The 22,121-nt window shown below is 42.5% G+C and overlaps 1 protein-coding gene across 1 annotated transcript; it reads right to left on the bottom strand.

Moving 5' to 3' along the window:
• Nucleotides 1–727: 727 nt before the first annotated feature.
• Nucleotides 728–21,675, bottom strand: LOC138972334 (UNC93-like protein). Its single transcript, XM_070345015.1, has 9 exons — nt 21,438–21,675; nt 17,319–17,463; nt 8,828–8,994; nt 6,601–6,866; nt 5,723–5,868; nt 5,015–5,254; nt 3,765–3,900; nt 3,309–3,440; nt 728–3,090 (listed from the first exon to the last, which is right to left on the bottom strand). Exons 2-9 carry the CDS (start codon nt 17,430–17,432, stop codon nt 2,864–2,866), a joined length of 1,428 nt encoding a protein of 475 aa, XP_070201116.1. The 5' UTR covers nt 17,433–17,463; nt 21,438–21,675; the 3' UTR covers nt 728–2,863.
• Nucleotides 21,676–22,121: the final 446 nt, after the last annotated feature.

The following is a 22,121-nucleotide window of genomic DNA, read 5'->3' as shown; positions in this document are numbered from 1 at the left end:
AATGCAGTGCGTTCAGTTTTATTCTGTGAGTTCCACAGCTTGACTAAATGTAGTAATTTCGCCTTACGCGACTTGTTCTACTTGATGTAGTCAAGACATTCAAGCTACATACATGTGAAAGCAAAGGTAGGAATGTTCTCTCTGAAACAGTACTCTACGTGCATGATTGTATTTGCTCAGCCACACGGCTCGCTAAAAAGAATTACGACCTGACGTACCTGAACCAATTACCAAACAAACCCAAACTGGCCACGATTGCATATCTGTACACTGGCAGAAGAGATTATAATTACAACAACACTTAGCAGTTATCAGTGTGTGTGTGTGTGTGTGTGTGTGTGTGTGTGTGTGTGTGTGTGTGTGTGTGTGTGTGCGTCAGTGTGTGTGTGTGTGTGTGTATGTGTGTGTGTGTGTGTGTGTGTATGTATGTTTGTTTGTGTTTGTGTTTGTGTGTGTGTGTGTGTGTGTGTGTGTGTGTGTGTGTGTGTGTGTGTTTGCGTGTGTGTGTGTGTGTGTGTGTGTGTGTGTGTGTGTGTGTGTGTGTGTGTGTGTGTGTGCGCATATGTATATAATTATGTGTGCTCGCGCGCATTGTGTGTGTGTGTGAAGGGGGGGGGGGGAGCGAAGGGGGAGGGGGGGAGGTAGTGTTAACATTTTGTTTGTCTTCGCCTATTGTATTGATTGTATGATTCATCAATATTAACAATTCAGCAATACATCAAGCATGATTGGTTACAATTGTATCTCAAAAGTGAATACCAAAAGCTGTACAAAAATAGCAAATTGTTTAAACCGTACAAAACAGTGTTCCACTGAAACCCGTAGCTACCTATACATAATTATGCACTGAGAAGCATGAAAAGATGTAACAACAAGTCGCGTAAGGCGAAAATACTATATTTAGTCAAGTAGCTGTCGAACTCACAGAATGAAACTGAACGCAATGCAACGCAGCAAGACCGTAGCATCGTCAGTCCACCGCGCACGGCAAAGGCAGTGAAATTGACAAGAAGAGCAGGGTAGTACTTGCGCTGAGAAGGATAGCACGCTTTTCTGTACCTCTCTTCGTTTTAACTTTCTGAGCGTGTTTTTAATCCAAACATATCATATGTATATGTTTTTGGAATCAGGAACCGACAAGGAATAAGATGAAAGTGTTTTTAAATTGATTTCGAAAAAAAAATTTTGATAATAATTTTTATATATTTAATTTTCAGAGCTTGTTTTTAATCCGAATATAACATATTTATATGTTTGTGGAATCAGCAAATGATGGAGAATAAGATAAACGTAAATTTGGATCGTTTTATAAATTTTTTTTTTTTTTTACAATTTTCAGATTTTTAATGACCAAAGTCATTAATTAATTTTTAAGCCACCAAGCTGAAATACAATACCGAAGTCCGGGCTTCGTCGAAGATTACTTGACCAAAATTTCAACCAATTTGGTTGAAAAATGAGGGCGTGACAGTGCCGCCTCAACTTTCACGAAAAGCCGGATATGACGTCATCAAAGACATTTATCAAAAAAATGAAAAAAACGTTCGGGGATTTCATACCCAGGAACTCTCATGTCAAATTTCATAAAGATCGGTCCAGTAGTTTAGTCTGAATCGCTCTACACACACACACACACACACACAGACACACACACACACACACACACACACACACACACACGCACATACACCACGACCCTCGTTTCGATTCCCCCTCGATGTTAAAATATTTAGTCAAAACTTGACTAAATATAAAAAGTATTTACATCAAAGTCATGAAAAATGGCAAGGTAGTAATGACTCGCGCACTACAAACTAACAGGTGAGAAACGTAGACAACACACAGTCAACTAACAGCCGGTGTAACGCGAGAAAATTACTCCAACCCGGAGTAAAAATTTCGTAGGAAAAATTTACTCCCCCAAAACACGGGAAAATATCTCCGCACGACAGGTATGTTCCGAGTAAACATTTCGTACGAAAATGTTACTTACCTGACGAATAAATAACGAATAAATTACTCCACCCTAACACGAGCAATTCACTTCCCACGCCAGGTGTACGCAACTTTACTCCCTTGTCCCCTGTTAGTCCTGGTGGTGGAAGGGGTGGAGGGAGGGGTAGCGCGACATTCGTTTGCGCGAGATCCCATATTGGAAGTATCCCTTCGCCCGCATCCCATTTTCGCTTGCGAGATTTTTACTGGAAGTTAAAATTGCGGGATTAAAATTTCGTGGAGGGAGTAATTTTTTTTCCCTTGGGGAGTTCTTTTCTCTTACGACAGGTGTACTCGGAGTAAAAATGTTGTACGACATTTTTACTCCGGAGTCAATTTTTCGTGGAGTACAAATTTCGTGTTACACCGGAACTAAAGATACGAACTGTTCTGATTACCATATGGACACAGGAAAAAAAAGTCCTGGAGACAAGTCATCACTTCCTTTGATAATAATTGCGCGTTTCTCTGTACGGCAAGCCGTTCGGCTCATCAGTTATGTTAGTGGCATTACCTGTCGAGTTACACGTCATGTTCCTTCAATTTGCGTGTCAGCACATGCACCTCAACAACTATAACAACTGCTAACCGTACCTGAATAACAATCAACCATAATGGAATTAGGGTTAACCTTAACTGAATTAGTATTAACCATAATTGAATAAAATGTTAACGGTAACCATAACAGAATCAGTATGAACTCTAATTGAAATATTGATACCATAACTGAATTAGTATCAGGTTAACCATAACTTGAATTAGCGTTAACCATAATAGAATCAGCATTATCCACAACTGCTGAGCTGAACGGCTTGCCGTAGTTGTTGAGTCACACATAAAGGCAAGTGGTTGGAGATCACTGTACGAATTAGGAGGTGATGGCAGCTTTGCGCGACTTCTTGCGCCTCTCCATGACTTCCACAATGGCGTATCCAACCATGCCGGTGGCGAGGAAGGCGAGACAGATGTAGAGCTTGTACTTGGTGCGCAGAGAGTTCTGGTACAGGTATGTGGCGGCAAAGCCGATGGATTCCCACAGACGGTAGTTGGCGAAGGCTGCCTCCGTGTTGTCCGTGAACAGCGCCCCGTACAGAGCTGTGACACACAGACACCACACCTTCATAAACTCAAATTAACTTTATTATCTCAATCATGAGAAATTATACAGTGGTGGTGCGTGTAAAAAACAAACAGACGAAATACTATGACATTATGAACACTTAAGTACATGTTCTAACTAATCAAATTATTCTGAAAAACACGTCAGGAGACAGAGACAGAGATAATTATAGTCAGTGTGACGTCACACGTACCGTTGATCTGTGTCTGAACGACGGCATCACCCATGCCCCAGAAGCCAGCAATGACGTAATAGTAGATGGGCGTGTTTGGGTCTGGTATCCATAGCAACAAGATTATCTGGAGAGATCCGTGGATGAGAGTCACTGGAGAAAAAAGCACCACAAACACAACAAATCAGGTATGTGACGCCCACTATTGAAAACTGGCTCCGACTGTTGCTAAATTACTACTTACACATCGTGCGTTATATGGACAGATGGGTCCAAAGAAGTTTTAATTCGTTTTTAATGATCGTGAAAGTCACATGAACTTATAACCCCCAAAGCCTAATGACGAGCAGCAACGTTTTCGGTTTTATGAAACGAACATTTTCAGAACTTTCAAGGGCTATTGCCCGCCCGTACCGTCCGTACAAGTGCTTCTTGTGGCCCGTACACTGACCAGTACCAAAGGGTATGGCTACTCACTGAGCACAAAGAAGGGTATGTGTCCGACCACGATCACCACCAGGCCGAAGGTGAAGGAGCAGAGGGCGTCCACCACACCGTAACAGATGAAGATGTATCCCACATTGGCCACACCCAGGGTACAGCTCACGTATGACTGCGGCAACAAGACATGGGGACTACAACTTACTTGCAACCACACTGTAACTTAAGTTTACTGGCAACCAGACATGGTGACTATAGTTTACCGGCAACCACAAATGCTGACTTTATAGCTCACTGGCAACCACACTGAGTAACTAAGGTTTACTGGCAACCACATACAGCTAGTAGGCTAACTTAAGTTTACTGGCAACCACACACAGTGACTTATGTTTACTGGCAACCACACACAGTGACTTAGGCTAACTGGCAACTCCACACACTGACTTAAGTTACCTGGCTACCACACACACTGATTTAGGTTTACCGGAAACTACACACACTGACTTAGGTTTACTGGCAACTATACACACTGCCTTAAGTTTACTTACAACTACAAACACTGACTTAGGTTTAGTGGCAATTAAACACACTGACTTAGGTTTACTAGCATCTCCACACACTGACTTAGGTTTACTGGCAACTACAAACACAGACTTAGGTTTACCGGCAACTACACACACTGACTTAGGTTTACTGGCAACCACACACACTGAATTAGGTTTACTAGCAAGTACGCACACTGACTTAGGTTTACTAGCAACTACACACACTGACTTAGGTTTACCGGCAACTACACGCACTGACTAAGGTTTACTGGCAACCACACACAATGATTTAGGTTAACTGGCAACCACACACAGTGACTTAGGTTTACTGGCAACCACACACACTGACTTAGGTTCATTCACAAAGTAAGCCAATTTCCAGAACGTTTGTATTTTATTATATATTTATTTACTGCAAATCATTAAAATCAAATCAAATCAAATCAATTTAACTTTACCACCTCAAGTAAGAGAAAATACTGATCTATTTTATTCAAGTTAATTTAATCAGATTTTATTTGATTTTATCTTATTTGTTTTATTATTGTCATTTTGTAGTTTATTTACTGGAAATTTCCCCTTCAGTGCTACTTATTATTGGAGTGCTTTTCTCTTTTAATGACAACTCTGTCCTATGGGGTCCTGATTTGGCCTATATGGTCCGCTGGACCCAAAAAGCAACAGATATCAAATCAAACTCTGCCCTATTGTTATCTGGATTTGTCGCCGTGCCTGACTCACCTGGGTGAAGTCTCCCCCGATGAAGGCCTGCTCTATGCCACTGTAGATGGTGAGGGGGACCAACAACATCTGTGCAGGTGAGCTGACCAGGTGTTTCAAGGTAGCCACCAAGAGTTTGGGGGAAAGTTTGCGGTCCTCCACTGACGACTCCTGGTCCAGCTTGATGGGGTCCAGCAGCAAGGCCACGATAACCACTGCGACCACAGCGCAGCACAGGTAGATGATGCACAGGTCGCGCACCTGAGCGACAAAATCTTATGACACACCTGAGCGACAAAATGTTATGACACACATGAGCGACACAACCTTATGACCCACCTGAGCGGCAAATGTGATGACACACCTGAGCGGTTAAATGTGATGACACACATGAGCGACACAACCTTATGACCCACCTGAGCGGCAAATGTGATGACACACCTGAGCGGTTAAATGTGATGACACACCTGAGCGAAAAAATTGTATGATACACCTGAGGAAAAAACCTTAAGACAAAACCTTAAGGCACACCTGAACGACAAAATGTTATAACACACCTGTGCGACAAAATGTTATGCCACACAGCTGCCTGTTGGGTGTCGCTACTTGCGTCTCTGCAAAAAAAGGCAGACATGCATTGTCTTATGCATATGCTGATGACTTTTTTAAAAATCCCAAACTATCCATATACTTTTCTTAAACATTTTTGAAAACAGAACCTGTTCTCACCAGTTCTTGAGGCTGTTTGAAGCCCGTGTTGTTGGTCTCTGCTTCAGGGAAGAACTCCGCCCCGCACACTGTGACGTTGTCTGTTTCGTTGGACTCGGGTTTCTTCTCCAGCACAGAGGACGAGATGAGGTTGCCCCAGATCTGACCTGGACACGCAGTGCACACAAGATTTTGTTACACAGGGGGCATGACTGTTCCCTGTCTGCTTATTGTCGTCCGGTTTATGCACGACAACCACGATACGTAATCAGACGCATAATTTTCTATGAACAAAAAACAATAACAATACTCTGACAAGGGAAACAACCACTGTATATTGCCCTTGGAATTTGCAGCAAGACGATTGCCTAACCTTGAGGCCATTTTCTCTGTTTTGTATTTTATGATTTTTTTATTGGATTTTTTGGGGCACTATATTTTCTCGTCAGTCAAGGGGTACAGTAGGCCAAGGCGATTTTCAATTACATGTATTAATGGACTGAACACTGCCTTGCGGGAGACTGATCTCTCTTGCGGGATAACGATCTAAAATATGGACCCTAAAGAAATGTAGTGGGGTCACTGTTTTAACAGGCGAAATTGTGAAGGTCATTGTCAAAACGATGGCAAATGCAACTTTTGCGAGAGTATCACTTCGTACCAACAGGCTTTCAAAAATATGCTACATGCTGGGGTTTTTTCGGTGTTTTTTTCATTTTGTTTGATTGCTTGTTTGCTTGTTTGTTTGTTTGTTTGTGTTTTTTCTTATGTTTTTGTGTTTGTGTGTGTGTGTATTTTGTATGGTAGTTGTTGTTCTTGGAGGCTGCTCGGGACAGACAAAGAAAGAGAAGAAGAGCGAGATACTGCAAGAAATCCAGAGACACAGAACATCAACTCACTGGTCTGAAAGAACATGAAGAAGAAGCCGAAGAATATGTTAATGACGGCGTCCTCGGATTGCTTGGTCAGCTTGGCGAACCACACCCCGAGCTGCGTCAGGTAGGCACACTTCGCTGACCACATGGGCGCCGCCCCGATGCCCAAGATGACCGCTGCAATGGTCATGAGCCAGATCACCGCATAAAAGTTGGCCGCCATGTAGGCCGCGTAGCCAATCATGCACAGCGGGATGGTCCACTTGCAGCCCAGGCGGGCGACCAGGAACCTGACGACAAACAGAGCTTGGCTCTTCTTCTCTCAAGTCCAACAACGCGTTCATCTGCGATGGGGTGCGCGAGGCGAAAGTGGGTGCCACCAAACTGGATGGGAGCCAGCCGCGGGGTCTGATTGGTTGAAATTGAAATTTCTTGTGGTTTTAACCAATCAGACCCCGCGGATGGCTCCCACCCAGTTGGGTGGTACCCACTTTCGCTTCGTGTTCATCAGTTCAAGTCACCTTGAAAATCAGTTCTTTTTTACCCGTCATTAATACTGCACTAGGCAAGTTGCGTTACAGAGTGCAGATCTTTGTCATGAGGCCGGTTATTGTAAAACCAGTTATGTGACTGGAAAGACCATCAATTCCCTAACCATGTTCAACAAATTAATGATTTTCCATGACACTTCTTTTTCTTCTCCTTCATTCATGGGCTGAAACTTCCACGTTCACTCATGTTTTTGTGTGATTGGGATTTTACGTGTATGACCGTTTTTACCCCGCCATACAGGCAGCATACGCCGATTTCGGGGGAAGCATGCTGGGTATTTTCGTGTTTCTATAACCCACCGAACTCTGACATGGATTACATGATCTTTTCCGTGCGCACTTGGTCTTGTGCTTGCGTGTACACACAAAGGGGGATAAGGAACTAGCAGGTCTGCACATAAGTTGACCTGGGAGATCAGAAAAATCTCCACCCTTAACCCACCAGGCAGCCGCGGCTGGGATTCTTCTTCTTCTTCTCGATCGCTCAGACAGGGACTCCGGAACTATTGATGAAGTTTGCAGTACAGCGAAGACTCCGCAGGGTGCCGAAGATCTTCTCCTGAACTGGTGTGTCCGCAGGCCATGTTTCTGCTCGTAGTTTCTGGTGGATTGGACAGTGTTGGAGGAGGTGTTCCACTGTCATGTCTGCCATGCCACAGTGGCATGCAGGCGTGTCCCCAATGTGGAATTTTGAGAACATGTGCTGCCTGAGTCTGCAGTGGCCGGTTCTCAGGCGCACAATGATGACCTGGTCTTTTCTGGAGAGTTGATAGTAATTAACTGTCTCTAGGGTTGTTGTGAGGGTGTTGTTGCAGCCACCTTTTCCGTTGCTTCTCTTTTACAATGGTTTTTGCTTCACCAACTGTAACTTGTTGGTTCTCTTGTGGTAGCTTTCCTCCTTCTTTTGCCAGCCTGTCAGCTTCCTCGTTTCCTTGAATGTTGCAGTGTGATGGTATCCATTGTATAACTGTCTTCTCCGTGGATTGCTGCATTGTAGTGAGGGCAGTTGCAAGTTCACTAACGTCCTGGTTTTGGGGGTTGGAGAGTGCTTGCTGGCTGGCTGGTTTGCTGGCTGGGATTCGAACTCACGACCTTCCGATTAAGAGGCCGACGTCTTACCACCACGCCACTGCGCCCGTGACACAACAGACACCCCCGAAAAATATATTCGCAAAAGCAAGGTTTCCACGTTAAAATCTACACATAATCAGAACAGCTGAAAAGTAACAATTTTCTCATGTCATTGGAAAGAACAATCAAATTTGTACCCAAAACAGTCAGTTTTGTTGTCCAACAATGACGTTATGGCATGGTGAACGGTGTAAGTATCATTCTTCTCAGAAGCAATTAAAGGCGGCTTTTGAAGCAGTTTTAGCGAGTTTTGATAAGACAAAAGAGCGGCACCTTTCAGTAACTCTTGAACGCAGTGCCTTCAGACTTTTAGAGCTTTTTGCTAACACATTTCGTAAAATAAGCATGAAATCTTAAGTAATCTGACCCATTAATCATGTTGTTATGCGACATGCACTCAAACGCATCTGCCTAGTGGGGTTTTTTTTATGACGGGTAGTACAGATGGCCAATAGTTCCGATACTTATTGTGGCGAATATGTAGGCGAGGCAGAGGGTCAGGGATGGTTGGGTTGGTGATTTTGTATGTGTGTGTGTAGGGGGGGGGGTTGCTGTGAGACAGCTCTCACTTGGGGAGGAAGATGCAGGAGACGATGAGAGCGAGGTAGATGGCGGAGAGACTGTAGGCCCCCACCCCGTCCTCCTTGTTGAGAGAGGTCTGCAGGTTGGCCATGGACTGGAAGGCCGTGAACAGGAACAGGAAGCCCGTGCTCACCACCAACACGTTCTTCAGGATCTGTACCACGTCACACAGGGGAAACAGTCTAACATCATCTGACGTCACACAAGGGGGAAGAGTCTAGCATAATCTAACATTATACAGGGGGAAGAGTCTAACATATCATCTGACGTCACACAGGGGGAAGAGTCTAGCATCATCTAACATTATACAGGGGGAAGAGTCTATAGCATCATCTAAAATTATACAGGGGGAAGAGTCTAACACCATCTGACGTCACACAGGGGGAAGAGTCTAGCATCATCTAACATTATACAGGGGGAAGAGTCTAGCATCATCTTACGTCACACAGTGGGAAGAGCGTAGCATCATTTTACATCACACAGGGAGAACAGTCTAACATCATCTCACGTCACACAGGGGGAACAGTCTAACATCATCTTACGTCACACAGGGGGAACAGTCTAACATCATCTTACGTTACACAGGGGGAACAGTCGAACATTATCTTACGTCACACAGGGGGAACAGTCTAACATTATCAAACGTCACACAGGGGGCACAGTCTTACATCATCTCAAGTCACACAGGGGGAACAGTCTAACATCATCTTACGTCACACAGGGGGAACAGTCTAACATTATCTAACGTCACACAGAGGGAACATTCTAGCATTATCTAACGTCACACAGGGGGAACAGTCTAACATCATCTAACATTATACAGGGGAAAGAGTCTAGCATCATCTAAAGTTACATTATACAGGGGGAAGAGTCTAACATCATCTAACGTCACACAGGGGGAACAGTCTAACATCATCTAACGTCACACAGGGGGAAGAGTCTAGCATCATCTAACGTCACACAGGGGGAACAGTCTAACATCATCTAACGTCACACAGGGGGAACAGTTTAACATCATCTAACGTCACACAGGGGGAACAGTCTAGCATCATCTAACGTCACAAAGGGGAACAGTCTAACATCATCTAACGTCACACAGGGGGAACAGTCTAGCATCATCTAACGTCACACAAGGGGAACAGTCTAACATCATCTCACGTCACACAGGGGGAACAGTCTAACATCATCTTACGTCACACAGGGGGAACAGTCTAACATTATCCTACGTCACACAGGGGGAACAGTCTAACATTATCAAACGTCACACAGGGGGAACAGTCTAACATCATCTCACGTCACATAGGGGGAACATTCTAGCATTATCTAACGTCACACAGGGGGAAGAGTCTAACATCATCTAACATTATACAGGGGAAAGAGTCTAGCATCATCTAACGTTACATTATACAGGGGGAAGAGTCTAACATTATCTAACGTCACACATGGGGAACAGTCTAACATTATCCTACGTCACACAGGGGGAAGAGTCTAGCATCATCTAACGTCACACAGGGGGAACAGTCTAACATCATCTAACGTCACACAGGGGGAACAGTCTAACATCATCTAACGTCACACAGGGGGAACAGTCTAACATTATCCTACGTCACACAAGGGGAACAGTCTAACATTATCCTACGTCACACAGGGGGAACAGTCTAACATCATCTTACGTCACACAGGGGGAAGAGTCTAGCATCATCTAACGTCACACAAGGGGAACAGTCTAACATCATCTTACGTCACACAGGGGGAACAGTCTAACATCATCTTACGTCACACAGGGGGAACAGTCTAACATTATCCTACGTCACACAGGGGGAACAGTCTAACATTATCAAACGTCACACAGGGGGAACAGTCTAACATCATCTCACGTCACATAGGGGGAACAGTCTAACATCATCTTACGTCACACAGGGGGAACAGTCTAACATTATCTAACGTCACACAGGGGGAACATTCTAGCATCACCTAATGTCACACAGGAGGAACAGTCTAATATCATCTAGCATTATACAGGGGGAAGAGTCTAGCATCGTCTAACGTTACATTATACAGGGGGAAGAGTCTAACATCATCTAACGTCACACAAGGGGAACAGTCTAACATCATCTCACGTCACACAGGGGGAACAGTCTAACATCATCTTACGTCACACAGGAGGAACAGTCTAACATATATCCTACGTCACCTAACGTCCTAACATTATCTAACGTCACACAGGGAAACATTCTAGTATCACCTAATGTCACACAGGAGGAACAGTCTAACATCATCTAGCATTATACAAGGGGAAGAGTCTAGCATCATCTAACGTTACATTATGCAGGGGGAAGAGTCTAACATCATCTAACGTCACACAGGGGGAAGATTCTAGCATCATCTAACGTCACAAAGGGGGAACAGTCTAACATCATCTAACGTCACACAAGGGGAAGAGTCTAGCATCATCTAACGTCACACAGGGGGAACAGTCTAACATCATCTCACGTCACACAGGGGGAACAGTCTAACATCATCTTACGTCACACAGGGGGAACAGTCTAACATTATCCTACGTCACACAGGGGGAACAGTCTAACATTATCCTACGTCACACAGGGGGAACAGTCTAACATTATCCTGCGTCACACAGGGGAAACAGTCTAACATCATCTAACGTCACACAGGGGGCACAGTCTAACATCATCTCAAGTCACACAGGGGGAACAGTCTAACATCATCTAACGTCACACAGGGGGAAGAGTCTAGCATCATCTAACGTCACACAGGAGGAACAGTCTAACATCATCTAGCATTATACAGGGGGAAGAGTCTAGCATCATCCAACGTTACATTATACAGGGGGAAGAGTCTAACATCATCTAACATCACACAGGGGGAAGAGTCTAGCATCATCTAACGTCACACAGGGGGAACAGTCTAACATCATCTCACGTCACACAGGGGGAACAGTCTAACATTATCCTACGTCACACAGGGGGAACAGTCTAACATTATCAAACGTCACACAGGGGGCACAGTCTAACATCATCTCAAGTCACACAGGGGGAACAGTCTAACATCATCTTACGTCACACAGGGGGAACAGTCTAGCATCATCTAACGTCATACAGGGCAAACAGTTTTACATCTTCTCACACCACACAGGGGTATAGGTCTTACAAGGTACAGTCTTTAAATTAAAAAAAAATATCAATGCGTTGTGTAGTATTTTGTGTATCAGTGGTATTTATTCCATAAATTGGCACAATTTTTGTATTCACGTGTTTTTTTGTTGTTGTTCGTATTTCTGATTTGGTTTCAACGCCTCCTGGGCCCAAACACTGATACAAAATATGCCAGTCTTCAGTGTCCAGAACGGTCCGACGTGCGTTCACACACTCTGGCTGCGTGATTTAGTCGCCTACCAATCTGGCCTACATTCAGTAGCGCTAAAACTTGCATTTCTTCCGAAGCTCGCCCACTAACGCCTAAAATTAGCTCATAATACAAGCATTGACCTTAACGGGCAAAGTAGCCGCTCGTGGTGACACGGGGGTAGGACATGGATACCGTCTCTGCACAAACAGTTGACCTGTGACCTAATCCGCGACCTTAAGTCACCAGTTTCAAACCATACTGAGAGAGAGCGAGAGAAAGAGAGAGAGAGAGGGAGAACTTTGAACTTTATTTATTTATCGAGGGTAACAGAATAAGCAATGTATACTTGCTTTTTTTTTTATCCGGCCCTCGCTCATTGAGGGTAATTGGATTAATAACAAGAAGAAATAGAAGGTAAGTTAATTACAATACAATTTATATAATTAACATGTCAAAAAATTAAAGACATTTCAAAATGCATTATGAATATCAAACAATGAGGTAATATTATCACAGAATTATTTACTTGTTTCCAAGAGAAACAGCATGTAGAGTTCCTAGAAGGAAGTTTCACTGAATTGCATTTTGATTCAAATTAATCAGGAATGGAGTTCCACAATAAGGCGCCAGAATAAGAAAGACTTGATTTGTAAAGACTTGATTTGTAAAAAAAATAAATTAAAAAAAAAAATAGAGAAAGAGAGAGAGAGAGGGGTTCACTGAATTGCATTTTGATTAAATCAGGAATGGAGTTCCACAATAAGGCGCCAGAATAAGAAAGACTTGATTTGTAAAGACTTGATTTGTAAAAAAATAAAAAATAAAAAAAGGAGAGAGAAAGAGAGAGAGAGAGAGAGAGAGAGAGAGAGAGAGAGAGAGAGAGAGAGAGACAGACAGAGAGAGACAGAGACAGAGAGAGACAGAGACAGAGAGAGAGCGAGGGGGGGAGGGGGGAGAGAGACACAGAATGACAGACAGACAGACAGACAGACAGAGCTGTCGGCATCAAAGTAACAGATTAACAACAACAGTCGTCGCCGAGACCTTATTTTAGATAGTCTTGACGTCGACTAACCAATGAGACGCCTGTTCACAACACCGCTTTCCTTACCCGAAGCCGTGACAACTGAACTTTGGAAGAGTACACCTCTTCATTACCTCCAGAGATCTTTCACTTCCAGCTGACTACCATCCCACACACCCCCCCTCCCCCTGTCTCTCCCCCCCCTCCCCAGCCCCTCTGTGGGCAGAGATGTGTCACCGTCAGCTAATTGAGGTCACCTGCACTCACTCAAAGCAAAACCAGTTGACCGTGTCTAACTTTTGACACTGATAAAAAAATTAAAAGAATTAAAAATTAAAAATTAAAAAAATAATTGAAAAAAATTAGAATTACAAAAATTAAAAGAAAATGAAAGAGAGAGCGAGAAAGGAGTGCAGAAGAAATTTGATATTTTTTTTTTATAAAAAACTTAAATTAAAAAAATTAATTAAAAAAATATTAAAATAAAATGAAAGAGAGAGCCAGAAAGGAGTGCAGAAGAAACAAGTGTTGACCTTAACGGGGTCAAGAAGCCGCCCTTGGTAATATGAGGGTGGGACACGGAGACAGACAGACAGACAGACAGAGGGAGGGAGATTTTTTTTAAATGAATAAATTATTAAAAAAAAAATTTTAAGTAAATAAATACATTTTAGAAAGAATTATTTAAAAAAAAATAAGTGAATAAATTAATAAATAATTAAAAAATTTTTTTACCGAGCTCTTTACACGTGGTGACATGGTAGACAAACAAACACCTGAAACCCGGACAAACAGGCAGAGCAAATCCAGTAAGCACCCTTTACAAGGCGGCTTAATAATCCAACGCATGTTCGCATGCTGTCAGTGATAGAACGAGACCCGAAGGGAAGTAACTCATTACCGCCTCTTTCCAAAGTAAATGACGTACACACTTTTGCGTCACTTAACCTTCACAGTACCAATGATATTACTCATGAACGGCCCATACTTTCTAAAGAAATATTCAACATAAAAAGTATCCTTCTACACAACCCACGCCATCCAAATAGAAATAAACAAAGTAAAATGCCTTCTTTAATTCAAAAGTGGGTCGTCCACAACCCACCACATATAGACTGTGTAGTTCAAATGACATCACTATTTATTTGTTTATTTACGGAATAATTCTTCAAAAATCGGTCGTTATGAAGGATCTATGGTGTTTGAGATTTACATGAAGTCTCGATCAAAATTCCATGTCAAAACCCCATATTACCAAGGGCGGGCTTCTTGACCCGTTGAGGTCAACACTTGTTTTTGTCATGCTGTCAGTGATAGAACGAGACTCGAAGGGAAGTAACTCGGAGTTCTGGGTGCGGGAATTCCCGCAAACGTATGAGTCTGTCAGTGGGTTTCGTCCCCTGGCTCGGTTTGTAAAAGCGTTAAAAGCTAATATCTTCCGTTTGACTACCGTTAGGAATGTAATTTTTTTGCATACACCCGTCTGACCCTATTCCTAACAATTTCACGAAATTTGAGCTTAATTGACCCAGAGATACAAGTCTTACCCGACAAACACCGACCGACCACCCACCCGCCTCAAACAAACAAACAAACAAACAAACAAACAAACAGACAGAGCAAATCCATTACGCCCCATTATACTAATGGCGGCTTAAAATGTGAAAAGCTGCATGCTCGGATGAAAATAATAAACAAAAAAATGTCGGTCCATACGGAGCGTCGAACTACGCCTTGCCACAGAAGCGCCCTAAATTAAACGATTGAGCTATTGTGCGCTCGTCGAAATCAAGCCTCTCTTAGAGTATATCAACCCCTCCACACATCGAGAGCGCCGCGGGACAGTGTTTTAAACCCAGACAAACGCAATGACTGTACCACATTCTATTTAAGTTGAAAACGTCTTTGACAACAGCTGAAACGAATTAAAACAAGTCGCGTAAGGCGACTAATATTTAGTCAAGTAGCTGCCATTTTTCAGCAAGACCGTATACTCGTAGCATCGTCAGTCCACCGCTCATGGCAAAGGCAGTGAAATTGACAAGAAGAGCGGGGTAGTAGTTGCGCTAAGAAGGATAGCACGCTTTTCTGTACCTCTCTTTGTTTTAACTTTCTGAGCGTGTTTTTAATCCAAAAATATCATATCTATATGTTTTTGGAATCAGGAACCGACAAGGAATAAGATGAAAGTGTTTTTAAATTGATTTGGACAATTTAATTTTGATAATAATTTTTATATATTTAATTTTCAGAGCTTGTTTTTAATCCGAATATAACATATTTATATGTTTTTGGAATCAGCAAATGATGGAGAATAAGATAAACGTAAATTTGGATCGTTTTATAAATTTTTATTTTTTTTAACAATTTTCAGATTTTTAATGACCAAAGTCATTAATTAATTTTTAAGCCACCAAGCTGAAATGCAATACCGAACCCCGGGCTTCGTCGAAGATTACTTGACCAAAATTTCAACCAATTTGGTTGAAAAATGAGGGCGTGACAGTGCCGCCTCAACTTTCACGAAAAGCCGGATATGACGTCATCAAAGACATTTATCAAAACAATGAAAAAAACGTATGGGGATATCAATCCCAGGAACTCTCATGTCAAATTTCATAAAGATCGGTCCAGTAGTTTGGTCTGAATCGCTCTACACGCACGCACGCACACACACACACACACACACACACATACACACACACATACACACACACATACACCACGACCCTCGTTTCGATTCCCCCTCGATGTTAAAATATTTAGTCAAAACTTGACTAAATATAAAAAACATGTTATCTGACTAGTGTACACGCCCATGCTTTGTAAAAGCTTTCATGCTTCGTGTATAAAGGTTTTAGGTCTCACTTAGCACATGTCTTCGACGTCAAGTGTTAGGTTGAAACGCGCGTCTTGATGCCACATTTTTAGCACCCGCTTTACAGGGGAAACAAATTTCCTGGCCGGGTGCCAAAAAAGTGAAAAACGTATAAAGCTAATATCTTCCGTTTGCCTACCGTTAGGAACGTAATTTTTTTGCACAAACCCTTGGCCCCACAATTCCAAGCTACTCGCCATATGTGAGCTCAATTGACCCCAGAGTACCAGAGATACAGTCCCCAGTCCCCAGTCGACAATCAACGTGAATTTCAAACTTCCACAAGAGCGAAACCTAAGTAGCCCGGCGGCTACAATAAAAGCAACAATCCTACAAATATCTGAAGACAATCAGGGGAGCAAAAATTATATTGTTCCTTATTTGACAGTAAAACAGTGCCCCCCCCCCCCCCCCCCCCATCTCTCCAGGAAATCTTTGCACTCTACATCTGAACAGCAAATAGTGCGGAACCGTAAGGCTTGACACTTATGGATAATACATAACTACACAGCCGACTAAGAAGCAACGACCAAAGCAGTACAGAATATTAAACAGGCAGTCAAACACACGAGATGACACAATGACCGGTCACAAATTCAGCCATCGGCTCTCTAATACCCCGGTCACACAGAGACGCCGCTTCTACTCCGTTGTAAAATTGTCGGAGAGCGTGGCCAATCGTGGGCCAAACGTGGGAGGATCTCCATGAGCGTGGTTTGGTCGGGGTGGGATCTGCTAGGTCGCGAAGCTGCGCGCTCTCCCTACGCTTATTTTGAACTGCACAAAACAAGCGTAGCCGGGTCGTGACGCAGTACAGTCGTGATGTAGTTTTTTGTATGGTCCCCGTCACACAGCTCTACGTTTTTACGACGACCATGCCCGTCACTCCGATCTGAAAAAAATATCAAGTCGGGGCTCGCCGTCAAAATCCAGCACATGGCAAATAAATAAAACTACATCACGACTGTACACGACTACGCTTGTTTTGTGCAGTTCAACATAAGCGTTTGGCCCACGATTGGCCACGCTCTCGAACACTTTTCCGTCGTAGCAGAAGCGGTGTCTATATTATGTGACTGGGTTATTAGTGCCATGTGCTGGATTTTTACGGCGATATGCCCCTATTTGATAACTTTTTCAGATCGGCGTGAACGGCATGGTCGTGGTAAGGACGTAGCGCTGTGTCAACGGGGCCTAATGGACAAGTTACCCGTAATGTGCTCATCGGGATTTCAGACGTCTCGTAGTCGCTCGCTCCTTTCTTGACGTCCATTTCGTAGCCGTTGATGACGTCATTGGCTGGCTGTTTCGTGTCTTTGTCCATGGCTGCTGTTCTTCAAAATGAGCTGTTCAATCTGTCATAAAAGAAAAACAAGTCGCGTAAGGCGAAAACACAATATTTAGTCAAGTAGCTGTCGAACTCACAGAATGAAACTGAACGCAATGCAACGCAGCAAGACCGTATACTCGTGGTCCATCGCTCACGGCATAGGCAGTGAAATTGACAAGAAGAGCGGGGTAGTGGTTACGCTATGCTGCATAGCACGCTTTTCTGTACCTCTCTTCGTTTTAACTTTCTGAGCGTGTTTTTAATCCAAACATATCATATCTATATGTTTTTGGAATCAGGAACCGACAAGGAATAAGATGAAAGTGTTTTTAAAACGATTTCGAAAAAAAAATTTTGATAATAATTTTTATATATTTAATTTTCAGAGCTTGTTTTTAATCCGAATATAACATATTTATATGTTTTTTGAATCAGCAAATGATGGAGAATAAGATAAACGTAAATTTGGATCGTTTTATAAATTTTTATTTTTTTTTACAATTTTCCGATTTTTAATGACCAAAGTCATTAATTAATTTTTAAGCCACCAAGCTGAAATGCAATACCGAACCCCGGGCTTCGTCGAAGATTACTTGACCAAAATTTCAACCAATTTGGTTGAAAAATGAGGGCGTGACAGTGCCGCCTCAACTTTCACAAAAAGCCGGATATGACGTCATCAAAGACATTTATCAAAAACATGAAAAAAACGTTCGGGGATTTCATACCCAGGAACTCTCATGTCAAATTTCATAAAGATCGGTCCAGTAGTTTAGTCTGAATCGCTCTACACACACACACACACGCACACACACACACACATACACCACGACCCTCGTTTCGATTCCCCCTCGATGTTAAAATATTTAGTCAAAACTTGACTAAATATAATGAAGTCTTGTGGTTATTACCTTTTTTAAATGTGTTTGTTCAAAAGTAAGTGGCATTGACTGATAACGCCTACATGTTTCAAAATGTCGCTATATGCCTCCTGACACGGCGTTATCACGGTCACTCGTAAAGACTTTTGTTGTCTTTTTCAAAATTGACGGGAATTTTTGTTTTAACTTAAGAAATATTCTATCGATGATATTGCTCATTTCACACCCCCCCACCCCCACCCCACACCACCCCAGGTGCTGTGTGTACGTTACACTTATTTCGCTGGACGTCCAATGTCAATAAGAAGCAACCAGTCGATTTTGAAAAATGTAAAAAACATGCATGTGACTTTTTGGTTTATTTGTTTTTTGTGTGTAGCGTGTGTGTAAAAAGGCACCAAAAATGGGGTCAAATGTTATTCCCAAAAGACATTAATTACTGCGTTTGCGCCTTTCCCCCCGGACATTTACTTTTAGTCATGGTATCGACGCATAAGGACTTTCTCCTGCTCAAACATTACTGCAGCAACGACACTGATAGTCGCGTCATTTAAAATGATAATTAGTGTAATTAGAAAGAGCGTGTCTATTGTTTTTAAATAAATGTATGTTCTGAAAATATAATCCCGGACGGTAACGTAGATGACGTTTTTGGTCGTATTTGTTGCTCCCCGGAGTATGAGATACAAGCCAAGTAAATGACATGTATTGATGTGCCGCACAACGAAACAACTGAAATGGTCGGCCCTTATTGACATTGAGCGTGGACATTCTTTCGGTCGAATCACAGGTTAAAATCATACGGGTTACAAACATAATAAATAAAACTTAGGGCCAAAACATAAAGCAGTATACCTTTCAAAAGTAAGACTATTTCAAACTAGCAAGCGTATTCTTTGTGCAGTTATGCGACACAAGTGCAGTCTATGCACGAACACACAATGTGTATAAGCAGAAGGCACGACACCCTTTTTTTTGTTCACAGATGACACTGTGAGTTTAATGAATACACACGAAATGTTTACCCTACACCATCTTGAATTGCACCTTGTAACGAACCAAAATAACTCCGTGTTTAATACATTCAGCCTACGTATATGTACACATGTAATGAAGCGGTCGGTTCTCTATCTTATCTTATCTTGTCTGTTCTCAACTAATCTAATCTGATCTAGTCTGATCTGATCCGGTCCGATCTGATCTTTTGATCTTATTTTTAAAGACTGCCCGGTTGATCGTTTAATGCTGTAGCACCAGTCATATTCTAACGCCGAAGATCAAACCCTGAGAGCATTTATTTATTGTCTTGTATAAATATCGACCACGTCCGGTTCTGACAAACTAATGGTGTAAACGCGCTCAAAATAAGTTCATTGGACACATTTACCCTCACTAGATAGCTTGCACGTTTCAAAACACAAACCCGTTAGGCTGTTTCTCTTTTGTACACTTCTGGCAGCGTTCACTCTAAATGTGACGCTTACAATGTCCTAGTTTCTGTCCACTGACAATGCTGTTTACTCACAAAAGTTGCTTTATATGACAGGTAAAACTTTTATTATTACATTTTAGCAGCGTTGACCGCTCCTTTCTGGTGCCAACAAAAAATAATAACAAAATCTCAAGTATGTGTGTGTCCCCTAATTGGACCACCTTCAAGAAATAGAGGAAAAGAAAAGATAAAGACTGGATTTAGTCATGCATTAAGAAGATTGCCGAAATAACTGATAACTAGCCATCAAGCTTTCACTAAAATATACAAAGCAGTCTTCTTTACGTCAAAGATGATCATTTCTATTATTTTCTCTTAGTTTTATGTTGTGCTTCAAAAAATCTTCTCATCGAACCAAAACAAATAAATCTGATGACTCGTACACGGAGTTGTATCATGTTATTTTGGAGTGAGCGTTTTACAATTATTCGCCAAGACCTCTTTACAGGTCCATTTGTGGTGCCCAGGCTAATTAAAGCTAATTCGCTCTAATTAGGCCGGACGATTAACTAAAGAAAGAAAAACTACCAAGCACGAAGTGAAACTTCTTCGCAAAAAACACACACTATTTATCAGCATCAAACAAAACGTGGTCCATATTAGGCGAGCTTCCCCTACTTTCTTTGAAACTGAAACTCATTCCAATCACAAATTTAAAACAAAAAATAACAAATAAGCGACAGAGATAAGATGAATGGAGAGAGAGAGAGAGAGAGAGAGAGAGAGAGAGAGAGAGAGAGAGAGAGAGAGAGAGAGAGAGAGAGAGAGAGAGAGAGAGAGAGAGAGAGAGAGAGAGAGAGAGAGAGAGAGCGGAGGAGGGTCAACATCATTTTGCAGACCTGTAGTTTCTAAATAACGCGATAGAACATCGCAGTTTGGTGCAGGATCAGTTTATCCGTGCCTATATAGCCTACAAGTATACACCTAGATTTCTTTGCATTATTTACCTGTCCAGCTTGTGTATAAGAGTCTACCCGCTCTTCAAGTTGAGGACTAGAAGTGTATTCATCTTTAGTAAGTGGGTCTTTTCTTACACCAGCAACCCATTTACCTGTATTACATAGCCTACTTGTGTACTCGCCGCAATTCTCTTTTTTCAACAACCCGGACGTCAGTGTAGCGTGAAGCTATTTTATTTCAACAACACAGGAAATGCATTCACACAGTTCATCTTGAGGGAAGAATCTACCATGGAATTCTTGAGATCAGATCAGGAGGGGTAAAGGAGCCAGAGAGGGAGGGAGAGAGAGAGAGAGAGAGAGAGAGAGAGAGAGAGAGAGAGAGAGAGAGAGACTGAGAGAGACTGAGAGAGGCAGAGAAAAGGGAGAGAGGGAGAGAGAGAGAGAGAGAGTGTGTGTGTGTGTGTGTGTGTGTGTGTGTGTGTGTGTGTGTGTGTGTGTGTGTGTGTGTGTGTGTGTTTAGTATTATCACAGCATGACAATCATACGTTAATTGTTTTAAAAACAGGAAAACGAACAAAATAAATCAGCATATAAAGCACAACTGGAATTGAAAATAATTCTGAGTATTGCACAGGTTATGTTACAGAGAGAGAGCGAGACAGAGAGACAGACAGACAGACAGAGACAGAGAGAGCCACAGACAGACAGACAGAGAGAGGCTTACCTTCACTGCTAAATTCAGTACACCCCAAGACCGTCCAGTCGAAGTTCTGTGAAAATCAGAGTCTAATCATAAATGCAGTGCCGGTTAGCTAGTGATCGTCACAAATAGTGTTAGCTGGCAAACGTCACAAATAGCCTAGTGTCAGCTGGTAAATAAAATAGAGTGGCAGTGAAAACACACAGAACAGTGTCCGTGTCAACTTGTTTCGCCTACTTGTGCTGAGCCGACTGACAGCACCGACCCAAAACATGCACCTTGTATATAATATAGGTTTGTGTATGCCTTGTATAACTGTAGGCCTATGTATGCGACAGCCTAGCCTGAGCGGAGCATCTTCAATTCGCTGCTTTGTTGAATCCGTGTTTGTTTTGCCCTTGCAAAGAACATACCCTGAAATTCCCGTCCCAGTCGGTGGAGCCGTTTCGGAGCCTTAAGTCATCAACAGACAGACAAACAGACAGACAGACAGACAGACACACCGCACACAGAAACGAGCTTTATAAGTTAGAAGATACACTAAGTTGCATATTATGTTTTAGTAGTATACCACAGCGACAGGCCACTTTGGTCAGCGTGCTATAGATAAGTATCGTACAGAAAAAGAGCATCATTGAACTTTTATCATGCAGGGTGATGTTTTGTTGCAAAAGCCTTACTAAACGGTGCTCTCTCTCTCTCTCTCTC

This window comes from Littorina saxatilis, linkage group LG1 (assembly GCF_037325665.1).
Source record: "Littorina saxatilis isolate snail1 linkage group LG1, US_GU_Lsax_2.0, whole genome shotgun sequence".
Classification (NCBI taxonomy): domain Eukaryota; kingdom Metazoa; phylum Mollusca; class Gastropoda; order Littorinimorpha; family Littorinidae; genus Littorina; species Littorina saxatilis.
This window is presented reverse-complemented; position numbering and strand designations above follow the sequence as displayed.